The sequence below is a fragment of the Sinohyriopsis cumingii genome, chromosome 14 (assembly GCF_028554795.1).
Source record: "Sinohyriopsis cumingii isolate HCF-2022 chromosome 14, ASM2855479v2, whole genome shotgun sequence".
Lineage (NCBI taxonomy): Eukaryota > Metazoa > Mollusca > Bivalvia > Unionida > Unionidae > Sinohyriopsis > Sinohyriopsis cumingii.
The window spans coordinates 59,994,675-60,022,020 of NC_142974.1; the positions used below are offsets into that span (position 1 = coordinate 59,994,675).

Genomic DNA, 27,346 nt, shown 5'->3' on the forward strand with positions numbered 1-27,346 from the left:
CTGGAATCTAAGACGCCCTTCAATGTATATCTAACGACTAACGCTTACGTAAAGTTGCTTGTCCTTAACAATCCGAGATTTTGCTTGCAATTAATTATCAGGAAGGCAATGAGAAAGTTTCAAAAAAGAATTCAACAAAATAAAACCGCAGGATATTTGTTTGGGTTTTTTTTTTTGTTTTTTTTTTTTTTTTTTTTTTTTGCTAGTGTTGTCTTTTTTGTGGGTTTTTTAAACAAAACTTAAATGCAAGACACCTGAAAGCGCAATAGTGAAGGCCGTAAGGAGAAAGGTAATTCTGAATTCCTTACTGAAAAAGGTGCAGACTCTACCCGTGCTCTTCTTCTCAGTCAGAATATGGTGTCCAAGAGCTAGATCGTTTGCTAACTGGTCACTGTAATCACTGTGTATGTACTAATCACATATCCGAGATAGTGCCGAATTAAGGTCTTTCAGGGCCCTAAACACGGAAAATATTATGGTTCGTCCCCCGCCCCCCAAAAAATAATAAAGTGAAACTCAAAAGAACAATATTAAAAGCACAAAAAAAGGTTGAAAAATACCAGTGTTGCCATCATTTCAAATCCAAATACCCTTACATGCAGATCGAAATGGTCGTATGTAATTCATTCAATGTCATCATCAGCAATTAATTTTAATTTTTTCTGCTGCCCCTGTTGGGCTGGTGCCTTAAGCACGTGCGTATTGTGCTTAATGGGTAATCCGGCACTGATTCGATAATCCTGTTTCAGTTACTAGAGTTATAGGCTGATCATGTGTCCGGTATTTTCGGTATTCTGTTTGCAGGTTCGTCAAATAAGCGGATATGCTGACGGCTAATCCAATGGAAACGATTGGTCTCAAGATGTAGAATTTATTTGTAACTTTCAAGCCAAATATAATTAAGGGTAAAACATGTCTCTGTGTTTGGTTGTTGTTGTTGTTGTTGTGGGGTTTAACGCCATTTTCCAGCAACGATAGGCTATGCATGGCAGCCAGTATTAATGGTGGAGGAATAGCCCGGGAAGAACCACTGACTCACAGGAAGCTACTGGCATCCTTTCTCACATACCCACATTGGCCGAATCCTAGACTCGAACCCACGCAGACAGAGATGAGATGGCAGTGATCCGTAACGGAGAGCGCCTTATACCACTCAGCCACTCGGGGGCCCCTCTATGTTTGGCTGTCTGTCCGTAATCCGTTGACTGTCTGTAAACAATTTTCGTTTCCGGAGTATAATTCTCAAGCCGTTCAAAGTATTTCAACTAAGCTTTGTAAACATGCCAAGCATGTTGCGTAGAGGTGCCATTTATACGTTTCGGCATTTAATATTTTATGTAACCCTGGAAACAAATTGAAGCATAAGCAGATAAATTTTGTCTTTTAAAAATATGGCGTAAGTGAGAAAATAACGTGTATTGTTAATAATGTAGATAATCATACAAAATTTGAATCGAATTTGTACACAAATGCGAGTACATATGTCTTGTCATTTTTGCGATTTAAGTCAATGAACAACTGAAAACGCATCCTTTCCATGCCATCGACTAAACCATTTAAATTTTCTAGGTAAACGTTCGTATCCAGCATAAAGAGAATGAAGTTTTCAAATTTTCCTTACTTTGCACTTATTATTTTTCAATTGTATTACTAGCATTATGAGTACCACTTTTAAACTGTACGACAGACCTCCAATAGTCTGACCCTTGCAATACGGTCATACACTATTAAATAGTAGGCACATAGCATTTATACAATATTACATAAAAGATAACCTATCATTCATAAATTATTACATAATTGATAACCTATCATTCATACGATATTACATGATATGTACCTATCATTCTTACATTATTACATAATAGAGAACATATCATTCATACAATATTACATAAGAGATAACAAATCATTCATACAATAGTACATAAGAGATAACAAATCATTCATACAATAGTACATAATAGGTATATATCATTCTTACATTATTACATAATAGATAATCTATCATTCATACAATATTACATAATATGTACATATCGTTCATATATTATTACATAACAGATAACCTGTCATTCATACAATATTACATAATATGTACAAATCGTTCATACATTATTAAATAATAGATAACCTATCATTCTTGCAATATTACATAATAGATAACCTATCATTCGTACAATACTGCATAATATATAGTATATCATTCACACAATATTACGTAATAGATACATATCATTAATACGATATTACATAATAGATAACATATCATAATTAACAGGGTATTATTTCCCAAAAGTATTTAAAAATTATATTGACAAGGACAATAGACTTAAAGTTTGTATATTATAACCACAATGTTTTTATACATCTTCACCCACTACTTTACACGTATTATGATTTCTGTTAATAGGAACATGCCATTGCATACACATTAAGTGGCGTCTGTTTGCTTTACAATAAAAAAATACTCGACTTGAATTTATTGCTTTTGAAAATGCAATTCAGATAGCTGTCCCGTGTTACCGCAGTTGTAGACAAAGCAGACAAGGACCTAAAGAACAATTTACATATAGTGTATATTATGTACGTGTCTAATATTCGTAAGTATATAAAGTCGATTGGTAATATGAACACATACACACACACACAGGGCCGACCCAAGAGTTTATGTATGTATGTATGTATGTATGTATGTATGTATGTATATTATGGTTGAATCCAATGAATCTCCTGTAGTGTACAAACGTTGTACGAGAATAAAATGACATCATTGTGAAGTATGGAACATTTCCGCTTCCACAGATAGCACCAAGTTTACGATATTGTTTTCATTATTGCAGTAACAAATTTGACAACATTTTGGGGAATTTGGGGATTATTAGTGGTATATAAGGTTCGTAGCTTTCCAAAAGTTGGTTTGCGGTAATAGAACGGCTGCAGAACATAGTCCTTACTTTGTTAAAGTGGGGACAAATAAAACAAATAATGTTATTCGTCCCTGATGTCATTTTGTCACAATGATTACATTTACTTTCCTCATACAGTATGTTGTCCCAACGACTGGTTTCAGTGGTGGCTCCAATTGAAAGACATGCACTTTTTCAATGTCATTTATTAACTCCTAGGCAACTGTAATAGCTAGTTTTCCAAAATCAGGTCTACTTTAAAACAATGGTAAAGTATCCCTTGGATGGTAAGGTTACCAACGATTGTTGTATATAAAGGTCTTTTAAAGTTTATATTATGTGGTTTGTTCCATTTCGGATTATTAATACATTCATAATATACGAGGTCATGTCTCCCAACATTGATAATAAAAACATTCACAATCTTATTTCGATGGATTTGATCATTACATCAATACGTTTCCTTTCTAGCTCTGAATAAAACAAGAAATAAGGAGTACTAATACTAGCCGCCATGAATAGCCTATCGTGTGCTGAAAAATGGCGTTAAACCCACAACAACAACAACTTTGCTTTAATGTCGAAGTTTTTATTTAAGTCAATCTGACAATGTGCATTTAGATCACGTGATGGTTACACCTTGGCTAGTAGTAATACGCGGTCCACGTGTATCGGAGCGTTCTTGAGTGACATACGCTGGTATGTTCATTATCTCTGTCCACCCCAACCCCGAGTTTTCTGCTCAATACCAACCAGACATTCCTTCCGCAATTCATCAGTGAACACTACGCATAGTTACACTTCAGTTCGGCCATTTATTTCCACGAGGTGTAAAAGATATCCTGCGTTGTTAATATAATCTTTTAATTGGCCTCTCACAGCGACTGAGAAAATAATAATTAATGAAAACCACTGTGACGCATATTATAAACTACACCTGGTTTACATTATCGTATTTACGCTATTAAGGTGGAGAATCATTACTACCCCGTGTATCAGGCCAGACCCAATGATGTTTGGAGCCCAAGACAGCATGCGGAGCACAATGCAGCAAAATGCATTGCGGAGTTGATTTCTTGAAAGCGTGGGACCCAATGCGGTTGCCTTGTTTGCTTTGCCATAGGACCGGGCCTGCCATGCATCATCTTCGCTAGCCAATGTTCCTATAACCCTATATACACCTTGGCGGACCGAACAGCCATATTGGTGCTTTGTCCTAGCGACATCTATTGGATTTCATGTGTTGCCTCCCTTAGTATGTAATGCCAACTAACCAATAGCGTGGTGCATTGGATATCGGTCGAAAACGGTCGTGGCAATTGACCGAAAAAGGAGAATTTCTTCCAAGTTCAGTCTTGGAATCCCTTATATTTTCACTCTTGCAGGAAAATTGTACAGACTGACTAGATTTCTTTTGATGAGGCCAATTCAACTCCAAGGAGTTTTCGTGTGGGGACCATGCCCTTTATTTAGCGTAACCAGTCGGGATTACATATATTTACCGCCTTTTTATGACTAGGTACCAAAACGGCGGTTAGCATGACTTATATAATTCCAAACATCAGATCTGGAAAATTTCTAAATCTCAAAGTTCCGATATAAAATCCAAGTTAACCGTCCCATTTCCAGTCGGCTAACGGCTAAGTAAACGAAGGCTTAATTAAGAATCACTTCCTCTCCCGACACAGACATTAGAAATCATTGCAGTATAGTGATTTAACAAACAACTGTCCCCATAAATCTAATTAATTGTTCTCTGGCCCCAAGTTAATATATTCTTCATAGATCGACATAAGTTTGCATCGTTGCAATCAGTCCATTCAAGTTGTGGTTTCCCCATGTCTCGATTACGTAGGAATAGTGTTCAAATTTGAACAACTTAATTTTGATTGGATGCGGTGGCTTTCCGCCGCATCCAATGAAATGTATAGACCCGAAATACAAATATATCTGCTCGATATGCCAAGGTGTAGAAAGGGTTATCGGAACCTTGGCTAGCGGAGATCCCTTGAATCAACTCCGATACTCTCTCATTGTTTCAGCAGATTATTATTTCCCCCAGCTATCGCCAGGGGTCTTGATGGAAACATATGTCTGATGTTTGCGTTCATGCTTAATATCTTTATTGTTTTGGGGAGCGTTTGATCATCGACTAGAGTTTGATTGTTAAAGGAGACCAGAAACCAATGGAAATATAGAATAATAATAAAAGTACTATAGCAGAAAACCTTATTCTGAAGTATCATCTGCGACTGTAATGCCAATATTTAAATATTGGCCTATCTTCTAGGAGCTGAATTTCCGTGACCTCGTATGCAAAATTTCCGCGCCTATTCGGTTACTTTCGGGATGTGACGTCATAGTAGCGACTCCAGCAACCCAAGTGGGAGTTGCCAGAGTAAAAGACAATACCGTTTTGCGTTGCTTACGGGTGTAATAGAACATTAAGAAAAGCCTGTGAACATATTTTTTTTTCTTTTCCGAAAGATAAAGGCATCATGAAAGAATGGGTACATTATTACAAACGAGTCGATTTCAAAGCAACACCATACAGTACTATGTGCACGTTACATTTCTCAAAGGAATGTTACGAGAGGGATCATGAAAAAATAGCAGCTCAAAGATACGCAAATGCTAGGCCTAGACTAAAAGTTGGCGCTGTTCCAGACATACCTTTGAACATTTTAAATCCTGGGAAAAGCGTTAAACGTGTGAGTTACGAAAATGGGCAGAAGGACGAGTAAGTGACCACAAAATGCAACAATCAATCCACATATCTTTTATCTGAAACAGCAGTGCTAAAAACAAATCTGATAGCCCGACACCCTGGGCCCCTTCTGGTTTTAGTTCCGGCCCATCCTGTATTCAAAGTGAGGTGCCCGTCAGGCTTGTCGAAACAAAAAGTGTTTGCCTGAGGAAACTTTGATCGCGCTGGTGAAATGAGTAAATGTATTTTCAAGATGTTGACATACATGCCTTAACACGGCACAATCTAAATCAAATCACCACTGTCGTAGGTGAAATTTAGATTTGATTTTAATCAAATCGAAGCTTTGCTAAAAATAAGATTCTAAACCTGTCGTGTTTCAAGAAAACACAATTTTCAGTAATCTTATAAAAATTAAATTTAAAAAAAAAATGCATTGCATACATGTAGTATGCATAAACGGTAATCTGTATTAATTGGAACTGATATAAAACTATTCCTTGGGCAGTTTAAAAAGGAGCGATTAAAAAAAAAAGGTCAAAGTTTCACATTAACTGTCTGACAATAGAACGGGGGAGGGACTATTGACCCCCCCCCCCTGCCCCAATGTGCGACCGCCCATTTGACGTGCCTTTTCTCGCTGTGATACGCCTTATTATTCCCCCATGACAAGCCCCTTTTGCATACTCTGGTCAGTTCTGGCTAAATTGCAAAATAGCTAAAGTTTTGATTTAAGTACGCAAACAATAAAGCCTGTGTGACTAATGAAAAGTATCCTTATCCTTACATTGATCTTGTGAAAAGGACTGCCCTTCGGACATACTTCCAAGAAGCCATGTTCGACAGTGTGTGTATGTATAAGCACCAGCAACTGATTACCAAATAAACGATGCCTATTTTGTTGTTACTTACGATGCCATGGACTTCATTTTAACAGTTCAAATCTGCAGTCACAAGTTACCGTACATCTGGCAACTGTTTTTCTCAAGTTTTATGCCCCACCTTATTTTCTTAGGTTTAAGTCTTAATGCATGTAACACTGTTTGCTGATTAAAATATTTATTCAGAATTAGTTCTTTAGGGCCACATATACTGCATGGTATATTTTGTTTTATTCCTTGTAATTTAATCATGGTAATCAAACTTTTCATATACGGTAGAGGAATGTCAGGTGTTAACTGGCCGAGTTTCTTTGGCGGAAATGGAGATGCGATTTTGTTTGCAGAGAAAATTTCAACGTGATCATTCATTTAAGCTAATTGGTGACAATTTTATTCTTTTAATTATTTTCTTTTACTATAGTACTGTTGTAGTTGTTTAAAAAATCTGAAATTTACTTGAATAATGTTTAATCTTCACGTTCTATTTACTGAAGAAGAAAAAAAAGAAAAAAACTGTTGTATGATATTAATTATTTCGTCCAGTGCCGGGTTTAGACGTGTGTGCGTGTGATTTGAATTTTTAACGTAGCTTTAACAATTTTTCAGTCATATCGCTACGATGTCAGCAGTGTGGCAGTTTAGACTGTGGATGCATACCTTATATTTAAAAATGGTTTGGGGTTGGGTTTTTTCTTCTGACAAATGAAAATTGACAGACATAATGTAATAATCGGGACTTCGCTGCGCAAAATTGAGAGATATTACGAGATCGGGATGTAGATGAGGAAATACCCCCAAAATCGGGAGGTTTTTCTCCCAGCTTGAGAGTTGACAGGTATGAACTGTCCGGGCTTGTGGAATTTCATTCAGGACTTTAGTTTATTTAAGTCACCAGCCCGGGGCCTGTGCCTAACAAATTTCTTTTAGTACTTATCAGTACAGTACATAAACTATTATATCAGACTGCAGATTCAACTTTTGAATGTGCAACCCAAATGTGGTCTCCTGTCTGCCTCGCTCGCCAATGTTTATGTTTGTATTCGAGGACTCGCTAGTATAGCGTCACGGTACCACGTGATCTGTCGTCTCATTAAAACTCGGAAAAACTCGGCAATTTACGGAATCGTGGTATCTTCCACGCAATATAATCACTACCCGCTTACGATGTTTCATTTATAAACATTGCAGTCGAATTAAAATCTGTAGAGAATTACATACGTAAAAGGAAAATTTTGATTTCTAGTCTCCTAGAAATTGCGTACGTATGGTCACCCCATGGTCCATTATATATCGGTAGTTGTTTAAAGATGGCGGGTGTTATTAATTTTCATTTTTAATTTATTCTACTTTCTTATTCAAGAGGGAATGTGTTAGAATGTATGAAATACATTGCAATTCATCAATGTGTTTTCCTAGGAACCATTTTACTGTTTGATCTTTCTTACATATTGATTTTTGATTACGTAATACGCTTTTCCTTCATTCGCCTTATTGGAAACCACAGAAACCGCACATGCCTCAGCAATCAAAACGGGCGACATTGGACGAAACACGAAAACAAAGCTATTGATCCGAGATTTTTTTTTACTGTGGTTCGTCTCGCCGTAACACAAGGAACGTTGATCGTAATCAGTCAAGAATATCGTTCGCGGACGAAGAAGCATCATCGCCTTTAAAGCGGGAGAAGTAAAAAATAAACTGGCCGAACATGCCAGTCGTTAATAAGTAAACGTTTTGTTTCAACATCAACCCGGCTTGTTTGGATGCGTACTTTCAGGAACATCCGAGAACGTATTCTTGTCGTTAGGTTGCTCGAAGACACCTGCAAGGACGGCCGTAGTTTCTTGATCGTACCGAACTAGAATATCTAAAATGAGGTTGATCAGTCTCTTGTCTGACCTCAGACTCTATGGGTAGTAGATTGAACTCAGTGCTTGATACAGGATAATCGGGGGTGGGGGCTCTTCTTTTTATTTTACTTTATAATTTTTTATGTTTATGAGGCAATGTGAGAAGGCTGTATTTTACATTTTTAGACGGCGCCTTTCACCAATATTCTCAGTCAATTAGGCGTACGATAAAACACGATATTCGAGCAGATGGGTGAGTTTTGTGACAACATTTAAATATAATCACCAGACCGTTTGCTGCATCTTGAAGTAAAATGACAAAAGAAATCTAATGACTTTAAATTTGTAAAAAATTAAATCCCTTGCATGAATATGCTTTAAAGTATTATATTGTCTGATTCACCAAAATATGTTTTGCTGATCGAAGACCGTCGCCAAGAGCTGGAAAATATATCAATATAATTAAGATGTGATGTAAATGTACATTCAGATCTGGATGAACGAGCTATCCAAGGTGATCACTGACATTTCGTCTCTGTCTGCTGCGGTTCAAGTGTCGGCCACCTTGAGTATGTGAGAAAGTTTGCCAGTAGCTTACCGTGATCGGTGATGTTCCAAATATTCCTGCCGCCGTGGATAGGTTAACGCTAAAACAACAGCGTTAGACCCATAAAAAAAATAAAACCACACCACATTTATATTTTTAGAATATGTTTCAGGATTCACCTTTCCTAATTCAGGTGAAATAAATACATATTATTTTTTTAAAATACTAAAGTTTGTCTATTTATATAACTTTTTAAAGAAAACTTGGAGGTAATTTATGAAATGACTTTCATATTCAGATGCAATGTAATGAAGTTTCTGCTGATATTGACAAGTACATATTTTTTTAGAGATAATGCACGCGCATAGAGTCGACACCTTTTTGTTGCAAACAAATTTACGATACTCACTTGGCACGTGCAACTTCCTCGAGGGCGCGGGGTGCATGTCAACATTTGATTGTACCAGTATGATACCAGATGTAACTGGATAAAACCAGGTCGTAGTTGCGCGTGCTTGCTATGGAGCCTAATTACTGTTGACTGAAACAGCATTGGAGATATGAAGAGCAGGACTTGAGAGGTAAAACGCGGGTCTCATTTAAGTCGGTGAATGAAATCGTATATTTGACGATAAGTAAAAGAAAATATCTGAATGACAGAAAGACTTACCAGACTTATGTATTTTATCATGCACTAACTTTGTCTATATTGTGAATCTCTTAATCAGGAGAAATTGTTTACAACCTGGTCCTCTAGTCGTCCTGAATCATTTTTAAAACCAGCTTACCATAAGCCTTTGCGTACATTTCAAGTCCGTATTACATACGTAGTAAAACTATATTGAGATAATTACAACTTACTATGGAATAGTTCCTCTAATTAGCCAGACGAATAATGAACAAAAATGCATTGAATGGTTATAAGGATCGCCATTATCTCAGACCAACTAGCATTTAGACCTAACAACCGATCTCAAGAAAGTTTAATCGCAATGTGTTTTTCCTAAAGATCCTCGTCGTGGTTTAAAATCATTAACACTTTTATTAGATATATTCTTTAAAGATTTTCTACTACAATTTTCAGTTATAAGTGAATTTATTCATCCGGGAATTCCTGCAAAAAGTTCAATAACAAGGACTGTTCACATATTTGCATGTATTTGGGTGTGTCGCATTCCCCAATATGGCCTCACCTTTCTTTATTCCTGTTTAAGCTTGCACCTCAAATACTGATTGCGTCAGACCATTTTCGGTTTTAACACTAATTCATCTTTATGATCTTTGTAAGTTTCACCTGATGCATGAGACAGTATGAGTTTTCTATTGTTTACCGGAAAGACTATTCTATTCTGAGTTGGAAGAACTCGTGCCTGACCCGTTTTCCTCGTATATATGCGGTACAAATATGTGGAGTGGTAACGTACATATGATGCATGTACAATATCAATCGGAACATATCAAGTCTTTTCATTCCAACCACGGTGACAATTACACATCACACTTTAAATGCCGATCCGAACATCGCTCGACCAGTTCTGTCAGATCATTAAAATAAAATAAGTTATTACTTTGCCGCCCTCCGCAAATATTTTGTTTCATTTGAACAAATGTAGTTCAAAATATAGTTTTCAGTGGCGGCGAATTACAATTTGAGGGTTATTGTCCCCTTGACGGAAAAGGCAGACGAAGTTTCGAATGCTCACATGGAAGTGGATAGCTGTGTGTGTGTTGGATTTTTAGTTTTCAGTCATATCGACAGTGTGGTAGTTTATAGTGATGTCTAGCAATGGGGTATCATTCTGCATACTTGTAGCATCATGACCCACCCAGTCAAATTAACCTGACACCAAACTGACCATTCCTAACAATAACAATAATAATTGTTCAACAATATTAATGCTGAACGAGAAGCGAGGCAGCTGTTAGTACCATTTGTGTGAGTCTTTGGTATGACTCGGACTGGATTCGAAAGCGACCTACCGTTCACGAGGCGGACGCTCTAACTCCTAAGGCCACCGGAGCGGTCGACAGCTCTGAGAACATCAGTGAAGTCGATAAATAACCTCAGATGTAGTTGTAGAAATACATGTAAATTTTATGGGTTTGGTGATCAGCCTCTGGCTGAGTGCGCCACATATGTTGCAACAGGAAACGCTAACAATGTTCATATTGGGACTTTGTCTCCTTCGGCGGCCACATTGCGTCATATGAACAAAAAGTAGTTCGAATTTTATTTTCAATGGCGTCACATTATATCCGAGGTTTCTTTCTTAGCGTGACGGACAAGACAAGGGCTTTTTTCAATTTAACCGATAGCTGCCATTCAGTTCTCCTTTAGCTATTTACGAAACTTGTATGTTGCGAAAGCATTGAACTATTTTCCACTTGTAACATCTCGGTTCATTCTAATCAATCCAATCATTGAAATATAATTATCCGAATAGATTGTGGCTTTACTGTTTTGTTGTAGAGAAATTTCTAGTAATTATTCCGCCAACATATATCCAACGCATATTTCATCCTTGCAGAAAAGGCCTAGATGGTCCGAAATGTTCGGATGTAATTCGCCGACATTGAAAATCATATGGCGGTGGAAGGTGACAAACGTAAGAATCTGAATATTGTCAGACTTTTCCATCGCATCATGTGTTGTGTACATCGCTGCAGGCGAATCAACAAAGCCATCAACGTTCTGTGCATTCCTACAATACCTTCCTGGAGGTGTTGACGAAATAGACGAGCTATGTACCTACTTATGTAGTTCACTTATCTTGAGCATTGGTGAACTTAACAAGCATGCAGTACTTTCGTACTATGCCTTCTCGAAAGAATTTTGTTTTGTATGGTGTTGTATTGCACATCAACACAAGTAGGTTATTTAGTGAAGAGACAATTGGAATGAAGTGCCTAGCCCTTGGACACGACTGCGTAGCCGACACGGAATGATCACGTGGTAGGCTTCGAGTCAGCACCATTTCGGTCACAAACTCGATATGCTAACTACTGTGCCAGAGGAGGAAGTAAAGAACAAAATAAAGTAGGATACAAACAGATAAGGAAACTGATAAATGTATAATTTAAATTAAAGAAGTAAAGAAAGCGAAATTTCAAGAATCGTCAATATATAATTTTGTATTATGTATTTTACAGTATTAATTTTTCATCTCCAAACAGAATTACGTGTATATGCGATTATACTGATAATTATTGATAATTGCTCACGAATGTAATTATACTGATAATTACTGCTAATTTCTCTTCTTCGGATAAAAAATACTGCCTAATTAAAAGATAAATAAAATAAAACCACAACCATTAATCCTTAAAGTATGTGAATAAACTGATGATGACACACATTAGTAAAAAGATGCACCACAGTATAAGACTTGAATTGAGTATCATTTATTTGTCAAGATGTGTAAAATACTGTCAAACATTTTCGTACGCTAAAAGCAGAATTAAAGTTGGAGCCAATATAATTTATCCGGGGTTCATGCTCGAAACAGAGTGTTGGTAGAGGCGAGGCGGTGCAACATTGTGAAATGGTATCATACAACATATTTTTGGGGAAGGCGCTATTAAAAATTGTTCAGGACCCTCTACCACCTTGTGCATTTTATATCTACCGCCATGTCGGCCAATTCTGCGCGTCGGGTAATTCTGCGCAACAATACGTCATTTCTGTAAACATTGGATTACGTGCTTGTGTCCAGAAAGAACACTTGTACATTAATCAAGAAAAGTGATATTCATAAAGTGTACAAAAATATCCCACATTTAGACTCGAAATGCACATAAAAATGTGATTTCTAAATGGCAACGTAAAGACCCACTCCATGATCTTCTTGAACCTGTAACCCAGAAAATTCAATTTACTATGCATCTTTTAGAATCATAGAAATAAAAACATTATATAAAAGATGGAAATGTGTACCTTAAAACAAAACTGTAATCCAAGTTTCCAATTTTGCAAAAAATTGTCCCACACGTACAAAATCGTCTGCTACCCAACGTGTCTACTTGCCGCTAAATCATAAATTGTCAACAAATTCCCCGGCGTATAGTCTGTTTTTAAATTCTTTAGTAATTTTCCCCATCAACAAGACGTTGTAAACACATTGTTGTTTCAATTCCACGTAATAGCTTATTTTTCATAAAATGTTGAACTTTACTAACTTTTTTTTTTACAAGATCAGTTTAGTTTGCTTAATATCTCTTGCCATTTATTGCCATTTGTACGTTGAATTTTGTAAAACTAGCTATAAACCTGACATAATTACTCAACTGAACTGCTGACAGTAACAGTCCAAAGCAATATATTTCATTTCTGTAGCCCGGTGGATAAACATTGCATCTTTCCAAAGCTATCCGCAGAATAGGCCGACATATCGCGAGTCAGGAAAACGGGGTGGGGGTGGTGTGGGGGTGGTGTAGTATCCCCTGTGTCCAAAATTAATATTATTTAGAACAGAACATTCTGGTGACAATTGCATCTTTTCAAACGGTAAGCATTAATGTATTTTATTTTTTGTCAATCGCTCGAATTCGGTCAGCGTTTTGCTTCAATATTGGAAACCAAAACCTTAGGTGCCCAGAAATGCCCGACAGCACTGTATAGTAATGGTACGTTATATGGAATAATTTGGAGGACTCTAGCAAATGTGCTTTGTCCAGTATAGTTGAAATAAAATAGAACTTGGTGTTCTGTAATAGTTTGGGATATATGTGGAAATATGGACAGCTCAATAAATTAGTGATTTACATTGTTCTAATTACCTTGAAACTAGTGGTGCTACGTACACCGGTTTACCGCGGTAAATTTGTTCAGTAAAACATGTACGTAACGCGGTACTTCGGTAGTTTCCGTCAGTTCAGATTGTACGGAAATTCCCTAGTAATTTTGTTAAGAATTTCATGCCTTGAACAGCATGTTTTCCTTTAACATGACAACTTATTTTTTTAAAGAAAAAAAAAAGTCGTATTTGTAACCAGTAGTTTTGATTATGAATCTATTTATATCCATGACCCTTTAAGGGGCCATCCGCATGGAGGGGGGAGGGTTTAACCAAACGGATACGCTTGTGTATGGGGTGGGGGGGAGTGTCCTACTGATAATGTACGTACGCAGGTTCAATGGACGTTTGCATTTTGGCGGTCACTAGACGAACGTTTTAAAGTTACGCAGCTTATTTCTTTGATGCAGCCAGACATTAAACGTCTGTGGACTGTTTTGTTAAACACGTTAATATTAATCCTTGATTGTTTCTGCGTGGATTAAATATAGGCCGTTCTATAGATTGCTGGGGGTGGGTGGGGGTCAAGCATACGTACGCGGGGTGTGTGTGTAAAAAAGTACGCATGTGTACAGGGAGAGGGATCAAGCTTTGCCAGATTTTTGTGTACGTACTAAATGGATGGCCCCTAATCACACGATTGATAGCGCCTCATAATTCTAGGTGGTGGTCTAATCGAATGTCGTAAAATTTATCGGGTTCAAATTCCAATTTTTGGACAGAATTATTTAAAAAACACAAATAAAATGTCATTGTATTAGTTATTTTTTGCAGATGTTTAAGTACTAAGGACATGTATTTTGTAAGACTACAATTCGTCCTAAGATTTTCAGGAAAACAGTTGTTTTCAGATTCTCAAGTCCACTAAATATTTTTTCATTTGTTGAAGCCGGCGTGTTGTATGTTTACCGACCCTCTCTGATAATTACTCTGCATGTGTATTGCCATCCCAGTAAGTCTCCTTGCCTATTATATCAGAAATATGTCTAGTAAATTGTAGGCTTCGGTGTCCAAATTCTTATTTTTATCAACATGCTCTCTAATGGCGGCGCAATGTCTTTTACAGAGTCTCAGCTTGATCAGACTTACTTTAGTTTGAGTTTTTAGATTAAACTTTATACAACAATGAACACACTAAGGTACTGACGGTTTAGGTTTGGGGGTGGGTTGGGGGGCTGTAATTTTTGTTTGAGCTGAGATATTTCATGTGTTTTGTCTTCTCAAAATAATTATTTGTTCATATAATTGAACGGATATGACATGGTGTTATTTTGCCATGAATCAGAGCAACCTATTTTTTCCAGACGGAAATTTTCTTTTCAGAACATCAAAATGTTGATCCTTGATATAATTTTGATATATCGTTGTACGTACCTCAGTATGCTCGTAACCACCGCGGTGCAGTTTTTTTTCTTCCTCCAGGCACCCAGTTCATGTAAAAAGAATCTTTAAAAAAAATTATTCCTTGCAATTACTGTGTAGGAAGATATTTTACTGTACCTGATATGTATATGACAGTCAGTATAAATCATTATTGAAAAAAATGATATTATGTTTATATTTTTTTCTTCACGAAAGCTATCGCAAGACTTGTTTTTCCATGAGAAAGATGATTAGGTGATGGAGACAGACATGCCATTGATATATATATATATATATATATATATATATATATATATATATATATATATATATATATATATATATATATATATATATATGTGTGTGTGTGTGTGTGTGTGTGTGTGTGTGTGTGTGTCTTCCTGTACATTCTGTTTTAAGTCGAAAAAATACATGCCAATATTAAGATTTCATCATCAAAATGCACTTTTAGTGTAATGGCTTACAAGAAAATATGCGTAGTTCATATTTATTAAGCATATTTATTTTTAAAATCAAAATACTTATGGAGAAATATTTAATATTTCATGCTTGTAATGCTCTGTAAAATGTTGTTTTTACACTAAGACGGAATATTGTTGTTGTTGTTGTGGGGTTTAACGCCATTTTTCAGCAAACGATAGGCTATACATGGCGGCCAGTATTAATGGTGGAGGAAGAAACCTGGAAACCCCCAGAAAGAACCACCGACCTTCGAGAAGCAACTGACAAGCTTTCTCACATACCCACATTGGCCGAATCATAGACTCGAATCCACGCAGACAGAGGTGAGATGGCAGTGATCCGTAACGGTGAGTGCTTTAGACCACTCGGCCACTCGGGGCCCCTCTGTAAAATGTAAAATATTTGTTTTTTGTTCTTTGTATTATGACCTTATAATACTGTATGCTGTTTATGTTGTGGTCCATTTAAAGTTTAAATTGTTTAACATTTCAAAGAGTCAAAAAAAATGTATAAGTTTATCCAAAGTTTTATGTAAATTGTATTAAGAAGCCTAATGGAAGCATATTTCGAATCTTTAAAACTTGAAAATAAGTCTTTCGTCTATTTAAAATGTTGTCCAGTAAATGTTGATAATTTTGCCGAAGGCTACTTAATCGAACAAAGAAGCTTTGCGGTGAGAGTTATATCCCTTCCCGGATGTTCACTGGTGGTTTGAACAAAATGGCGGAGGGTCAGGAGGATTTGACGCAGGAACAGACAGAAAAACTCATTCAATTTCAGGTTTTTGTGATTTTCCTGTGTTATCGTACATATGTACATATCTATTAACTGTTTAGCTTTGGAATATGGGGTTCACCTTGCTATAGGTGTGTTTATTGCTCTAAAATTATCGAGGTTATCAACACGTCAGCAATATGCGTGGTTTGGGTAAACATGTTGGTTGAATTTACAACAGATTAACTTTACTAATAATAAAGAAAATTAATGCCTTATGGATCGTATTTTAAGCAATGAGAATAGGTGTTGATCTTTTTATGTGTTTATTTTGGGTGAAGTCATTCATATAATATTTATTTCTTTGATTGGAAGTGCCGGAGAAGCGAAATCCTTTCCCATCTTTCTATCTTAGACATGTCGAGTTACCGTTCAGATGGATTTTCCCCCCAAGTTTCAGTTTATATTCACATACAGGTTCTGATCACGTGTAATAGGAGACTGTTTTATCCACTTTTTTTTATTGCAAATACACGTGTGGTTTATCACAGAATGTTGGTCATTCCCGAATCATCAACACAAAGACGGGGGCTCGTATCGTTGCTTAAAATTGACCTGTCATACATGTACTAGATAATAACTACAAGGGAGGATACTTCTCTCCTTTCTCGCATGACCCATTTAAGAATAAACTTAGTTATTTCAAGCCACATTTTGTGTAGCATAATAAATTTGGTACAGATGTTTAGCTCTGGCATTCGACTGTGTATCCCTAACAAAAGTTTGACATACTATCATATTTTTAAGGAATGCCAAATCATTTTCCCACAGTACCACTCAACATGTACCTGATCGTGCCTCCTTAATATGCAAGAAAAAAGTGCTGACTGGAATACTATCCTCTCATTGGTTAAAAGAAAATGACATCCTGTATTTATTTATAACTTATTTTCACTGGCCAATGAGAAGGTATTATTATATTCAGGGCATTGTTTTTGTATCTTAAGCGGGTGCGATCAGGTAAATCAGTTTTAATTTTCATAAAATGGACTAGTGCTGAATATGACTCTGATTCCTACAAAACGAGGGGAAAAAACAATAGACATAAGCTCCATTTTACTGTTAATACACCAGCACCAATACGGAAAGTTTGCTTGAATTCATCTTGACAAGTTTAACTCTGTAGTCTCAAGCTACCACACATATACCAAGATGTATTTTTTTATATATAGAGACCACATTTTAATTTGATCCCAACTTGTTCTCATTAAGGTCAACTCTTAAGGCATTTAACTCTGTTTAGTAATTAACATACTTTGAGTTAGTTTTTTTGGCACTTGTGCTGTTTTTTATTTTTCAATCATTTTTTTCATATTGTAAATATACAGACACATATGATACAGTGTAATATCAGAAAGTCTACAGACGTTTGTTTCTGAGGTAGGAATAGAAAGGCTGTTTTACTTGCAGAGAAAACTATACAGCATTCTAACTGAACATTCTTTGATTGAAACTAATTGTTGACAATTTTATTCTTGTGATTTCTTGTTTTATTTTTGTTTTATGGTTAAACAAAATCAATTTGATTTATAATGTTTAAACTTTACATTCTATTTATTGAAAAATATTTTGTTTTTAGTGTCATATTATGAACAAGTTTTCAATCCTGATATTATAAAAATAATGAGCATGTGCATTTTCATTTTGTTATGCTTTTGAAAGTGAGGGACTCCCTGAGTTTTTGCCAGGGACTCAGAAATTCACTGTGGACTCTGTGTTCATTGAGTGAAGTCCTGAGCTCATCATCCTGAAATTCTGATGAGGGCCCTGCACATAATATAATGAAAAGAAATCAAATCTTATTTCTCATCCTTAAAGAATTACATTGAAAGTAAAATGAATAGATATTTAAAAAATGAAAAATAAAAATGCAGATAGTAAACAATTAGGTGAGAGGCAAAGAAAAATATTGTTATACACAGGTCCAGGGATGGTGACTTAAAAAATATCAAGCCATGATTCAAATTTCCAGATGCCCAAAAATAACCTATTTTTTTTCGCAATTTGTCACAGTGTTTTCAATTGCTGCACTTCAAATATGAAAAGATGCAAACAAAATCATATTTAATCCTGTTGAATTCAGATCTCAAAATGTTTTGTTAAGCAATGTTTTTGACAGTTTCTCCTGACACTTTTGATGTTGTTCATAGGTGCAGCTTAGTATGTTCAACCAGTGTTGCATCACTCTAGTGGATGCAAAATACTCCAATTTTTTGGCTGAAATCATTTTTAGTCTCTCATTCCTTTTTATCTGACCTACTCCGGCTTATTTTTATTCAAAGTTTAAAAGCCATCATAGAACACATCTGATCCCGTTATAACTTATAATACTTTTAAAAAATCTAAGCTCTCCATATTACATCAGTAAAGTAATCAGCAACATGTTATGTATACATGCTAACCTTATTTCCACTAATCAGCCATGCATCAGTACTCCAGTGGCAGTGACTACTGGAACAGCTTTGGTACCGACCTGACTGGTCCTTCCTATATTCTTTATTGCTCATAAATATCCAAATTGGTATATTCTGTCTCTAGTAGAATCACGTGTATGTTAAAGCTAGGTGAGCAGTAATTATGGACAACACAGACAATCTGTTTAGCAAATCACATGTCACATGCTTTGTTTTGTACACAAAGTGTACAGCATTCGGTAAAACGATAAGTAGACCATCTTCATAATGGTAAATGGGGATAAATATTAATAACTACCTAATCGCAACAGTTTGAAAATAAAGTTTGCATTAGTTCAATAAAAGTTTTCTGACAACTTAGAATACATGAAATTATAAGGGTTCCAGGTGTCAGGCTATCAGAATTTTTGAGCACTGCTCAGAGATCTCGGAAACGCTTAATTACGCGTATTTGGGTGCCAATTTTTGATCTACCACGCAGAAAATCACTGAGGCGAGAGTCCTCCGTATGCATGTAATATGTGTGCGTCACAATTCAAAGACTTGCCAGTCCTGCTTCAGCCACCTGCTTTGTGGGAAAATGTGTTGATCAGTTAGCTGTGCTGATATTTACAATGACAGAATACAGCGAATGAAAGGCCCCTTGATATACATACATGTTGCCATTATAAGAGTACATATAAAAGAACATGATGCAATAGCTGGGCAGCAAGTTCAAAGGCTTTGACTTTGATGATAACACATACAAACATGTGTTTTAAGATCAGAATCTGTGATCTGGATATATATTAACTGCCTCTTGTACACTATTTCGTCATAAAATTAGTTTCAAACTGTAACTGAACCAGTAAGCCTAACGGGAAATAATGGCAGACTTCACTAAGTTTATTAGATTATCTGTTTTTGTAAATTGTCGTGCAAATATTTTCAGAAAAATATACAAATCGTTGAAAGCAAAGCCAAGGTATTATTTTATTAAAGATTTAACTTTAAAATGCAAATTATGTAAGTCAGAAACATATGGGACATCGCTATGTTGTGGAATTCGCGAGATGTGCTTTAATGCACTCATGTCTGTGCTGATTCTGTAGGAAAGAAGGGACTGCAACTTTTGATGGTGGGACTCCTATTTTTACCAAAATGGGATTCCTGGACTCCTAGTTTTAAAATCCTAGCAAGACCTCTGCTGCTAATCCACCATCAAAATTGGAGCTGTAATAACAGGACATGTCAGGGAACACATATTTTTAATTTGTAATTAGGCTGTGATATATTTTTAATTTGTAATTAGGCTGTGATTCATCAAAGTTATACAATCTTGTACTACTTCAAAAAAAGAAAACACATAGCTAATACCATGGGCATTTTCAAACACATTTGTTAGCCATGGGTCATCAGCCCATTGCATTCGACATTGATGTGGTCAGATGAACGGATTAATGATAATTGCATGGTAAAGAGGAGTCAAACAAAACACATTTCTGGCACAACTTTCTTTAATATAACCCACCTAAGTCATCTCGTGTGAACATGCTAAGCTACGCTAAAACTGATTGTGTCATGTACTTGTTTGATAGTGCTTGTTTACATTTTTGTACTTGTAATGAGTTCTTGAACCAAACGGGAATAGAAGAAAAAATTTAATTGGTTGTTGTCGGAAACTTCGACAATTGATGATTTGTTTTGTTTTTGCTGATTCCAGTGAGCATATATATATATGTTTGCAGAAAAGTTCATGGTGACGCTGCATGGTTCAATGAAGAGGGGTTAAAATGACTTAGTTTATCAAAGCTATGATGTTTGCTTAGAATAAGCAGATATGGGTTTGTCAAGGACAAGTGACACAGTTTTCAGTTATTTTAACCAACTGTTATGGTCCTATATCAAGGTAAACATATTTACACCTACTCATTACATGCTGGTTGATAGAATCCGATCAGGTGTAACAATTTTTTTTTTTTTCAGAAGCTTGGTGGTTGGGACCTAAAATTCGGTTGGACCAGGCTGCAGGGCACAATATTTTTTCTGACACTGCCTGCTGTATTTGTTATATGAAGTAAATTGTTAAAAGGGGGAGAGTAAGCGAAAACAAAGGTTTTTCAGCTGAATCACTTTTCAGCAGTAAAATTTAAGATAAAGGCATTGCTTTGATGTTGAGAGAAAATCAGTGGAAATGTGATTTATTCAGCAAGTTGCTGATCATATATTTTATATTTCCCATAAATCAATGGAAATACAATGTTTATTTTTCATTATCTGTTTCAGGACTTGACAGGAATAGATGACATTGCTCGATGTAGAGAGGTTCTGCAAAGACATAATTGGGATATTGAGGTTGGGATTAGAGAAACATTGAGTGTTGAGTACATTAGCATTAAAACATCAGGGGCACAAACTTCATTTTCCCTGCTCTAAATTGTGAGTGAAAATTTGTAGCAGGTGAATGAAGTGGCAAGTGATGATTAAGGATGAATTAACAATTATTCCTCATGAAAAATATGCAACGGAACTACTTTACAAAAAAGTATTTTCTTAACACCTAGGTCTCAAAATTTATGCATTCATTTTGATTGTCTTTTACTTTTTCTTTTGCGTTATTTATCAGTACTTTGCAAAATACGTACAGGTCACTGCTGCCTAGAAAGAAAATCTGATGCATTGTTGGTTACAGGTACAAAGGAACAGTCTTTCCTTTGATGATAAGAAGTAATTGCTGTGACTATAGTTAATAAATAAGTGTTCTCCTGATTAAATATATGCATATTTATTTGTTTTGCATGAATATTCCTAAGTAAGCAAGAATTTTTAATAGGTGTCCAGGTCATCACAAAGAGTCTTAGTGATTGTAAATGGAGTAGGTGTCCAGGTATTCACAGATAGTTTAAGGGAGTGGGTGTCCAGGTCATCACAATTCTGGCTGATTGTAAGGGGAGTAGGTGAAGTCACAAGGGCCAGGTCTTTACATATAAGAAGATCCCAACATTTGTTAATTTATTATCAGTGCCTTATCATTTGAGCAGATATATTAAGTAAATGTGAGTGTTAAAAATGCCTTGCTTTGGTAAGCAAATTCAGAACACTTGCAACCATTGTACATTTAATCTGTCTATGATGTTTGGAACACCTGCATTTTATTGTATACTATATTTAGGAAACAAGTACAGTGATATTGGGACTTTTATGAATTTTTCTCAGCAATGGCATTAATTTATTTTGTGTGTCAGAAATTAGAGGACATGGATCAAAGCATCTTTTTTCTTAAGGGTACGAAAGACTTTGTTTATTTCCAAATGCATAGCATAGTGCTGAATGGGTTCTTAAGGGATGCAGGTTCAAATTATATAGTAGCAGGACCACTACAGCAAAAGACCTTGCAGAGAATATAATTAAGGATATAATTCATTTTCCTAATTCTTATAACAAACAGGTAGCAGTACAGGACACATTTAATGAGCGAGAAGGTGCTCCTTCAGTTTATTCGCAACCACCACCTCCAGAACCCAGACCACCTGCAATGAACTTAATGCCATCAGACCAAAGGTAGGACTTGGGAGCAATAAACTTGTCTACTGAAGCAGTCATTCATTGATTAACAGGAAAACAAAAGGTTCAATCCCTCCCCTGAAAGTTAAGTAGAAGAGGGAAAAAGTTTCTCCATTGATAAGAAAAAAGAAATTTTCTTAACATTGAGCATCTGGGATTGGAGGCTTGAATCATTAAGAATACTGCTACTGGCCTTTTTGTTGCAGAGCATGATATTCTGTACTAACCAGAAACAATGCAGCCAAATGGTGGTGGAGTTGTACCCTGTCCTCCCCAGATACCCCTCTGTGAGGAAGCTTTATTATTGAGATTTATTAAATGAACTATTTTTTTTTAAAAAACCACTAAACTCCACTGCCTGTAAGTAATGCAGAGTTAATTATTTTGTAACGAAACTTGCATAATTTATAATATCAGGACTTTTTAAAATCTGGATTTTTGAATATTGGGGATAATTATTTACTATATAAAATAATATATATTTAATATTTTGATTTATTTATTCAAAACTGAGCCAGCTCCATTATCACCGGCCTTGGGAGATAAGCTGCAATGTTTATTTGTCATCCATGCCAAATTTGCAGAGAATTCCGTGGTTCTAATGAATTTGCATAAATCTGGTTAACCAGTCATTGAAATCACAAGTAGATTGTTGTGGCCCATCATACTGTTTGAATGACCCAATCTGCCATGGCTGATAAAGGAGCATAGCATATGATCTCTCATGTCTTGTAGATGCAGTTCCGCTCAGTCTCTTCATGCTGAAAAATATGTTCATTTCTTTTCTTCTTCAGAATTTATACTGTAGCCAGTCGACGACCACAGGGGATCATACAGTGGGGATATTTCTTCGTTACATTGCCCATTAGATTCTTGTATAGTACCCTAATAGATATATTTAGATTTGCATGTAAGTATTTATCTTCATTCAGTTTTATTAGATGTATTAAAAATTGAAATCCTAACATTCATGCATGAGAATAAGATTTATGCAAATAAGATCCGAGTTTTGAACTTGAGGATAACTAGGTGTTTTAGTATCCTTACAATACTAAGAAACGGAAGCACTAGGCAGTTTTCAGCTAGTCATATTACCTCTTACCTTTATAACTGTCTGCTGTCAGAATGAATATAAAAAATCAGCATGTGTACATTTTGTAACTTGGCATACAATTGAGAAACTGAATTTAATATTGCGTATGTAAACAATATGGCCAAGTACCGGAAAATAGATGTATCATAAAAAAAATGTACAAGCACATGTAATAATAGACGGGTGTTAATATTTAAGGACAGTGGGACTGTATGACAGCTAAATATAGGTAGCTGGAAGAATTAAGAAGCAACATGATATGCTCCACAGAACCCACCAATAAATGGTTTGAAATTGTGCCACTTCTTGTTGCAGTGTTTTTTACATTACATTTTCTGTATATCTTGCATATTGAGACTGGTGGTTGTGGGGACAAGGGGCAGCTCAGTCAAGTTTGTAAAAAAGTTGGGGGTGAGGTTATTACTGAAGATATCCTCAGTAAATATTTGCCAGATTGTGTAAGGCATTTGTCTTATCTTTGGAGAACTATTGTAAATATGTGTGCAAAGACGAGGCATGACAAATTATACAGCTTAATTATTTTAAATGTGCATCGCATTTTCCTTGTACATTTTTTATAGTTATTGTTCAGAAATCTTAGCAATTTGTTGACCTTTTTAAGGCCACTATTAATATAAAACTATTTTCATACATTACTTTCTTTTTTGAGCTAAACATTGTTTGTTATAGGTTTGGGTCGGTTATGTCTAGTCATTAACCTGGTGAACTTTCCATGATCTGACCAGCTTTTCATCTGTGTATCTTACTAAACTGGATTTTGCCTTAAGTTTTATAGTCATTTTTTTTTTCATTTTCTGATTTTCATGTTAAATATGTTTTTATTATAAAATGCTTTAACCTACTGCATATACTTGCATATATGTCTAGTCCAGCTGCACACTTCACAGACTCACATCTGCCATCACATAATGCACTGGTCCATCTGGGTCTCTGCAGTTTATTATTATCACTAGAACAAACAAGACAGACCCTGATCTGCTTATTCATTGTGTGACAGCACATCGGGGGGTGTGTGTGTTTGCAGTTGAACATATAAGCAGATTCTTACAATAGTTGCTTGCCATTTGAGCCTAAAGTTTCTATTTATGCGATGTATGGTTGTTCAATAATCAACTTTGTAATAATAAGTTATGTCCTTTTAGTTCAACATAATATGTCAATCCTTTATTTCAGATCGATTGATATGGCGAGATCCTAGACAAAGTAAGTAAAAGTTATTTAAGTCGCAACCTATGTTTTTGTTTACTGCTGTGCCATATATTACCTTACATGCATGACAAAGGGTGACCTAGGTTGTACTTTCAGACTCGGTTTTTTTTTAATTCAACCATGCTAATGGTGCAATGTCAACATTATTGTGCTAAATCTATTTTTTATTATTAACAATATTAAGACCTGATGATCTTAATAAAATTAGGAAAGCAAATATCAAATGACCTTTTACTTTTCCATGTCAATGGAGGCAGGTCAGGTTCAGGTTTTCTCTTTGATTTATAAAAGGTGACGCTCTACAGTTTCATATTTTTCATAGGGTTAGATTATTAGAGAAAAAGATTTCCCCAATTTTCCTCGTTGGTTATACTGGCTATATAAAAAATACCTTGTATATCCTTAGTATTGTTCATAGAACTTTTAATTCCCTTTATTTTGGTGTATGATTGATGGGTATAGTATGGGTTATAGCCGGGGTTAGCAACCTATTTTACATAGTGTGCCACTTTTTTTCTGGATTAATTACAAACTGAACAAGCATGTGCCACCAGTAAGAATGTAATACTATTAAAATTAAGATTTATCGCTGTCCATCACATGCCACACAAAACCCCTTGACATGCCACCTGATGGAAAGCATGCCGTAGGTTGCCAAACCCTGGGTTATAAAGTATATAGCTTGGCAGAGGTGCACGTTTAACAAAACTTCATGCTCAGCTTGGTCTTTTTCACTTCCTGGGCTTCAGAGGTTAATTGTAGGAAAAAGAGCTCAGCTTTTTTCTTTATACATTTTATAGTTTGTAATTCATTTATTGCACTTTCAAAAGCTGGTATTGTTTAGTCTGGCAATTTTTTTTTCCCTATTTTAGTAACTGCTAAAGACAATGTACTTTCGACTAATTCAGGCTGTTTTGTAAAGCACATGGGAGCAGTCATTTTAGTTAGCAGTGTGCTTAGATCTTGTACAATTTCATCAAGTACAATATCTGAAAAAAAAAACACTCCAGTGGCCAAGTCAGGGTTCTTAGTCTTTGAAGGTCTTTGACCGTTTGGGAAAAATGAGGTTGCATTTTCAAGGCCTTGAAAGTTTGGGGAAATCGAGCAGATTACCCTGAGGTTTTTAAAAAGTCTTTGAAAATTGAAATAAACCCAGAGATTTAAAACAACAACTACAATAAAGCAGTGCTGATGTCTGTTAAGAGAACAATACATTTTGTGTTAAATCTAATGCATAAGTTACATATTTCTAGAATAACAATGAATGTTAGCCTATCTTCCAGATCATTATAAAGCAATTTTAGGAAATTAATTATAGTTTGAATTTCATCATTAAGCAGTATTGTAATATTCTGCATTCGTTGTTTTCTCATTTAACATAACTTGTATGCAAAATGTTATTGAGAATAGGTCTTGGAAATCTATCTTTTTGGTCTTTGAAAGTTTGGGAAAAGTCTTTGAAAACGATTCAGAATTCATTATGAACCCTGCTTGTGGTTAAGAGCGTCTGCCTTAGATGCTGGAGGTCGCAGGTTCAAACCCTGGCCAAGTCATACTAGAGACTTATAAAAATGGTACTAACAGGTGCCTTGTATGTTAACTATTTTATACAGATTGTGTTAAGTGTTTGAAATACATCATAGCAATGTTCATTGTCATGTTGTAGACTTTGATAGATCTGTTGTTTATTTCAGTCATGAAACTATTTTTTAAGACAGTTTGAAGTGTTCCAAAGGCATCCTAATGGTCAACAAGCAACTTTTAATGGCAATAGTTTATAAGAACGTTTGCCATGAGGAAGATTCAGTACATTTGTAAATGAATGACAGTTGAAAAATTGGAATTGCCATAAAGATTTATCCACTCCCATGCAGATGTTTTTTTCTTCTGAGTAGACTTATTTTTCACTGTTTGTACAGCGAGGCAACTAGGTTTCTTGAAAATTTTGCTGCCTGTGTCCCAATAGTGAATATTAAAACCTGGCATGAGTCTGAAGCACATAATGACTGCTGACAGTTCTGTCATACCAACCTGGGTATTCTGTTTTCAGTAACATTTTTATAATTGTTCCTTAACTTGACTAAATCTACTATTAATTCCCCACTCTATTTCTGCTTTCAATGCTGACAGAAATCAAAATTATTAAGGCATGATGTCCTAAATCTTTAAACGGTAACTAACATTTTGAAGTAGATTTGTCATATGGCTACTGAAGTTAGATTAGTTGCATTCATAATGTTACCCAAATCCCTCAACATTATTGACATTAGAGACTTCAAAGCCTGGAATATTATGAGGTTAATGGTTTGTTAGAAATAGAGACTGCAAATGCTGGAATAGTATGGGTATGATGGTTTATCGGAGATGGAGACTTCAGACCCTGGAATAGTATGGGTATGATAGTTTATCGGAGATGGAGACTTCAAACCCTGGAATAGTATGGGTATGATGGTTTATCAGAGATGGAGACTTCAAACCCTGGAATAGTATGGGTATGATAGTTTATCAGAGATGGAGACTTCAAACCCTGGAATAGTATGGGTATGATGGTTTATCAGAGATGGAGACTTCAAACCCTGGAATAGTATGGGTATGATAGTTTATCGGAGATGGAGACTTCAAACCCTGGAATAGTATGGGTATGATGGTTTATCAGAGATGGAGACTTCAAACCCTGGAATAGTATGGGTATGATAGTTTATCAGAGATGGAGACTTCAAACCCTGGAATAGTATGGGTATGATGGTTTATCAGAGATGG

The 27,346-nt window shown here is 35.8% G+C and overlaps 1 protein-coding gene across 2 annotated transcripts in view; it reads left to right on the plus strand.

The window, feature by feature from the left end:
• LOC149783949 (FAS-associated factor 2-like) overlaps positions 1–27,346 on the plus strand; it is a 100,131-nt gene that overhangs the window by 46,343 nt on the left and 26,442 nt on the right. The window contains exons 1-5 of one of the 2 annotated variants that reach the window (XM_089932081.1): positions 16,190–16,312; positions 20,986–21,054; positions 22,148–22,260; positions 23,058–23,173; positions 24,551–24,580. In XM_089932081.1, the coding sequence (XP_089788207.1) occupies positions 16,229–16,312; positions 20,986–21,054; positions 22,148–22,260; positions 23,058–23,173; positions 24,551–24,580 (412 nt within the window). In that variant the 5' untranslated portion in view covers positions 16,190–16,228. Of the gene's footprint in view, positions 1–16,189; positions 16,313–20,985; positions 21,055–22,147; positions 22,261–23,057; positions 23,174–24,550; positions 24,581–27,346 lie in introns of those variants that run through there. The other variant, XM_089932082.1, reaches the window with a different exon arrangement.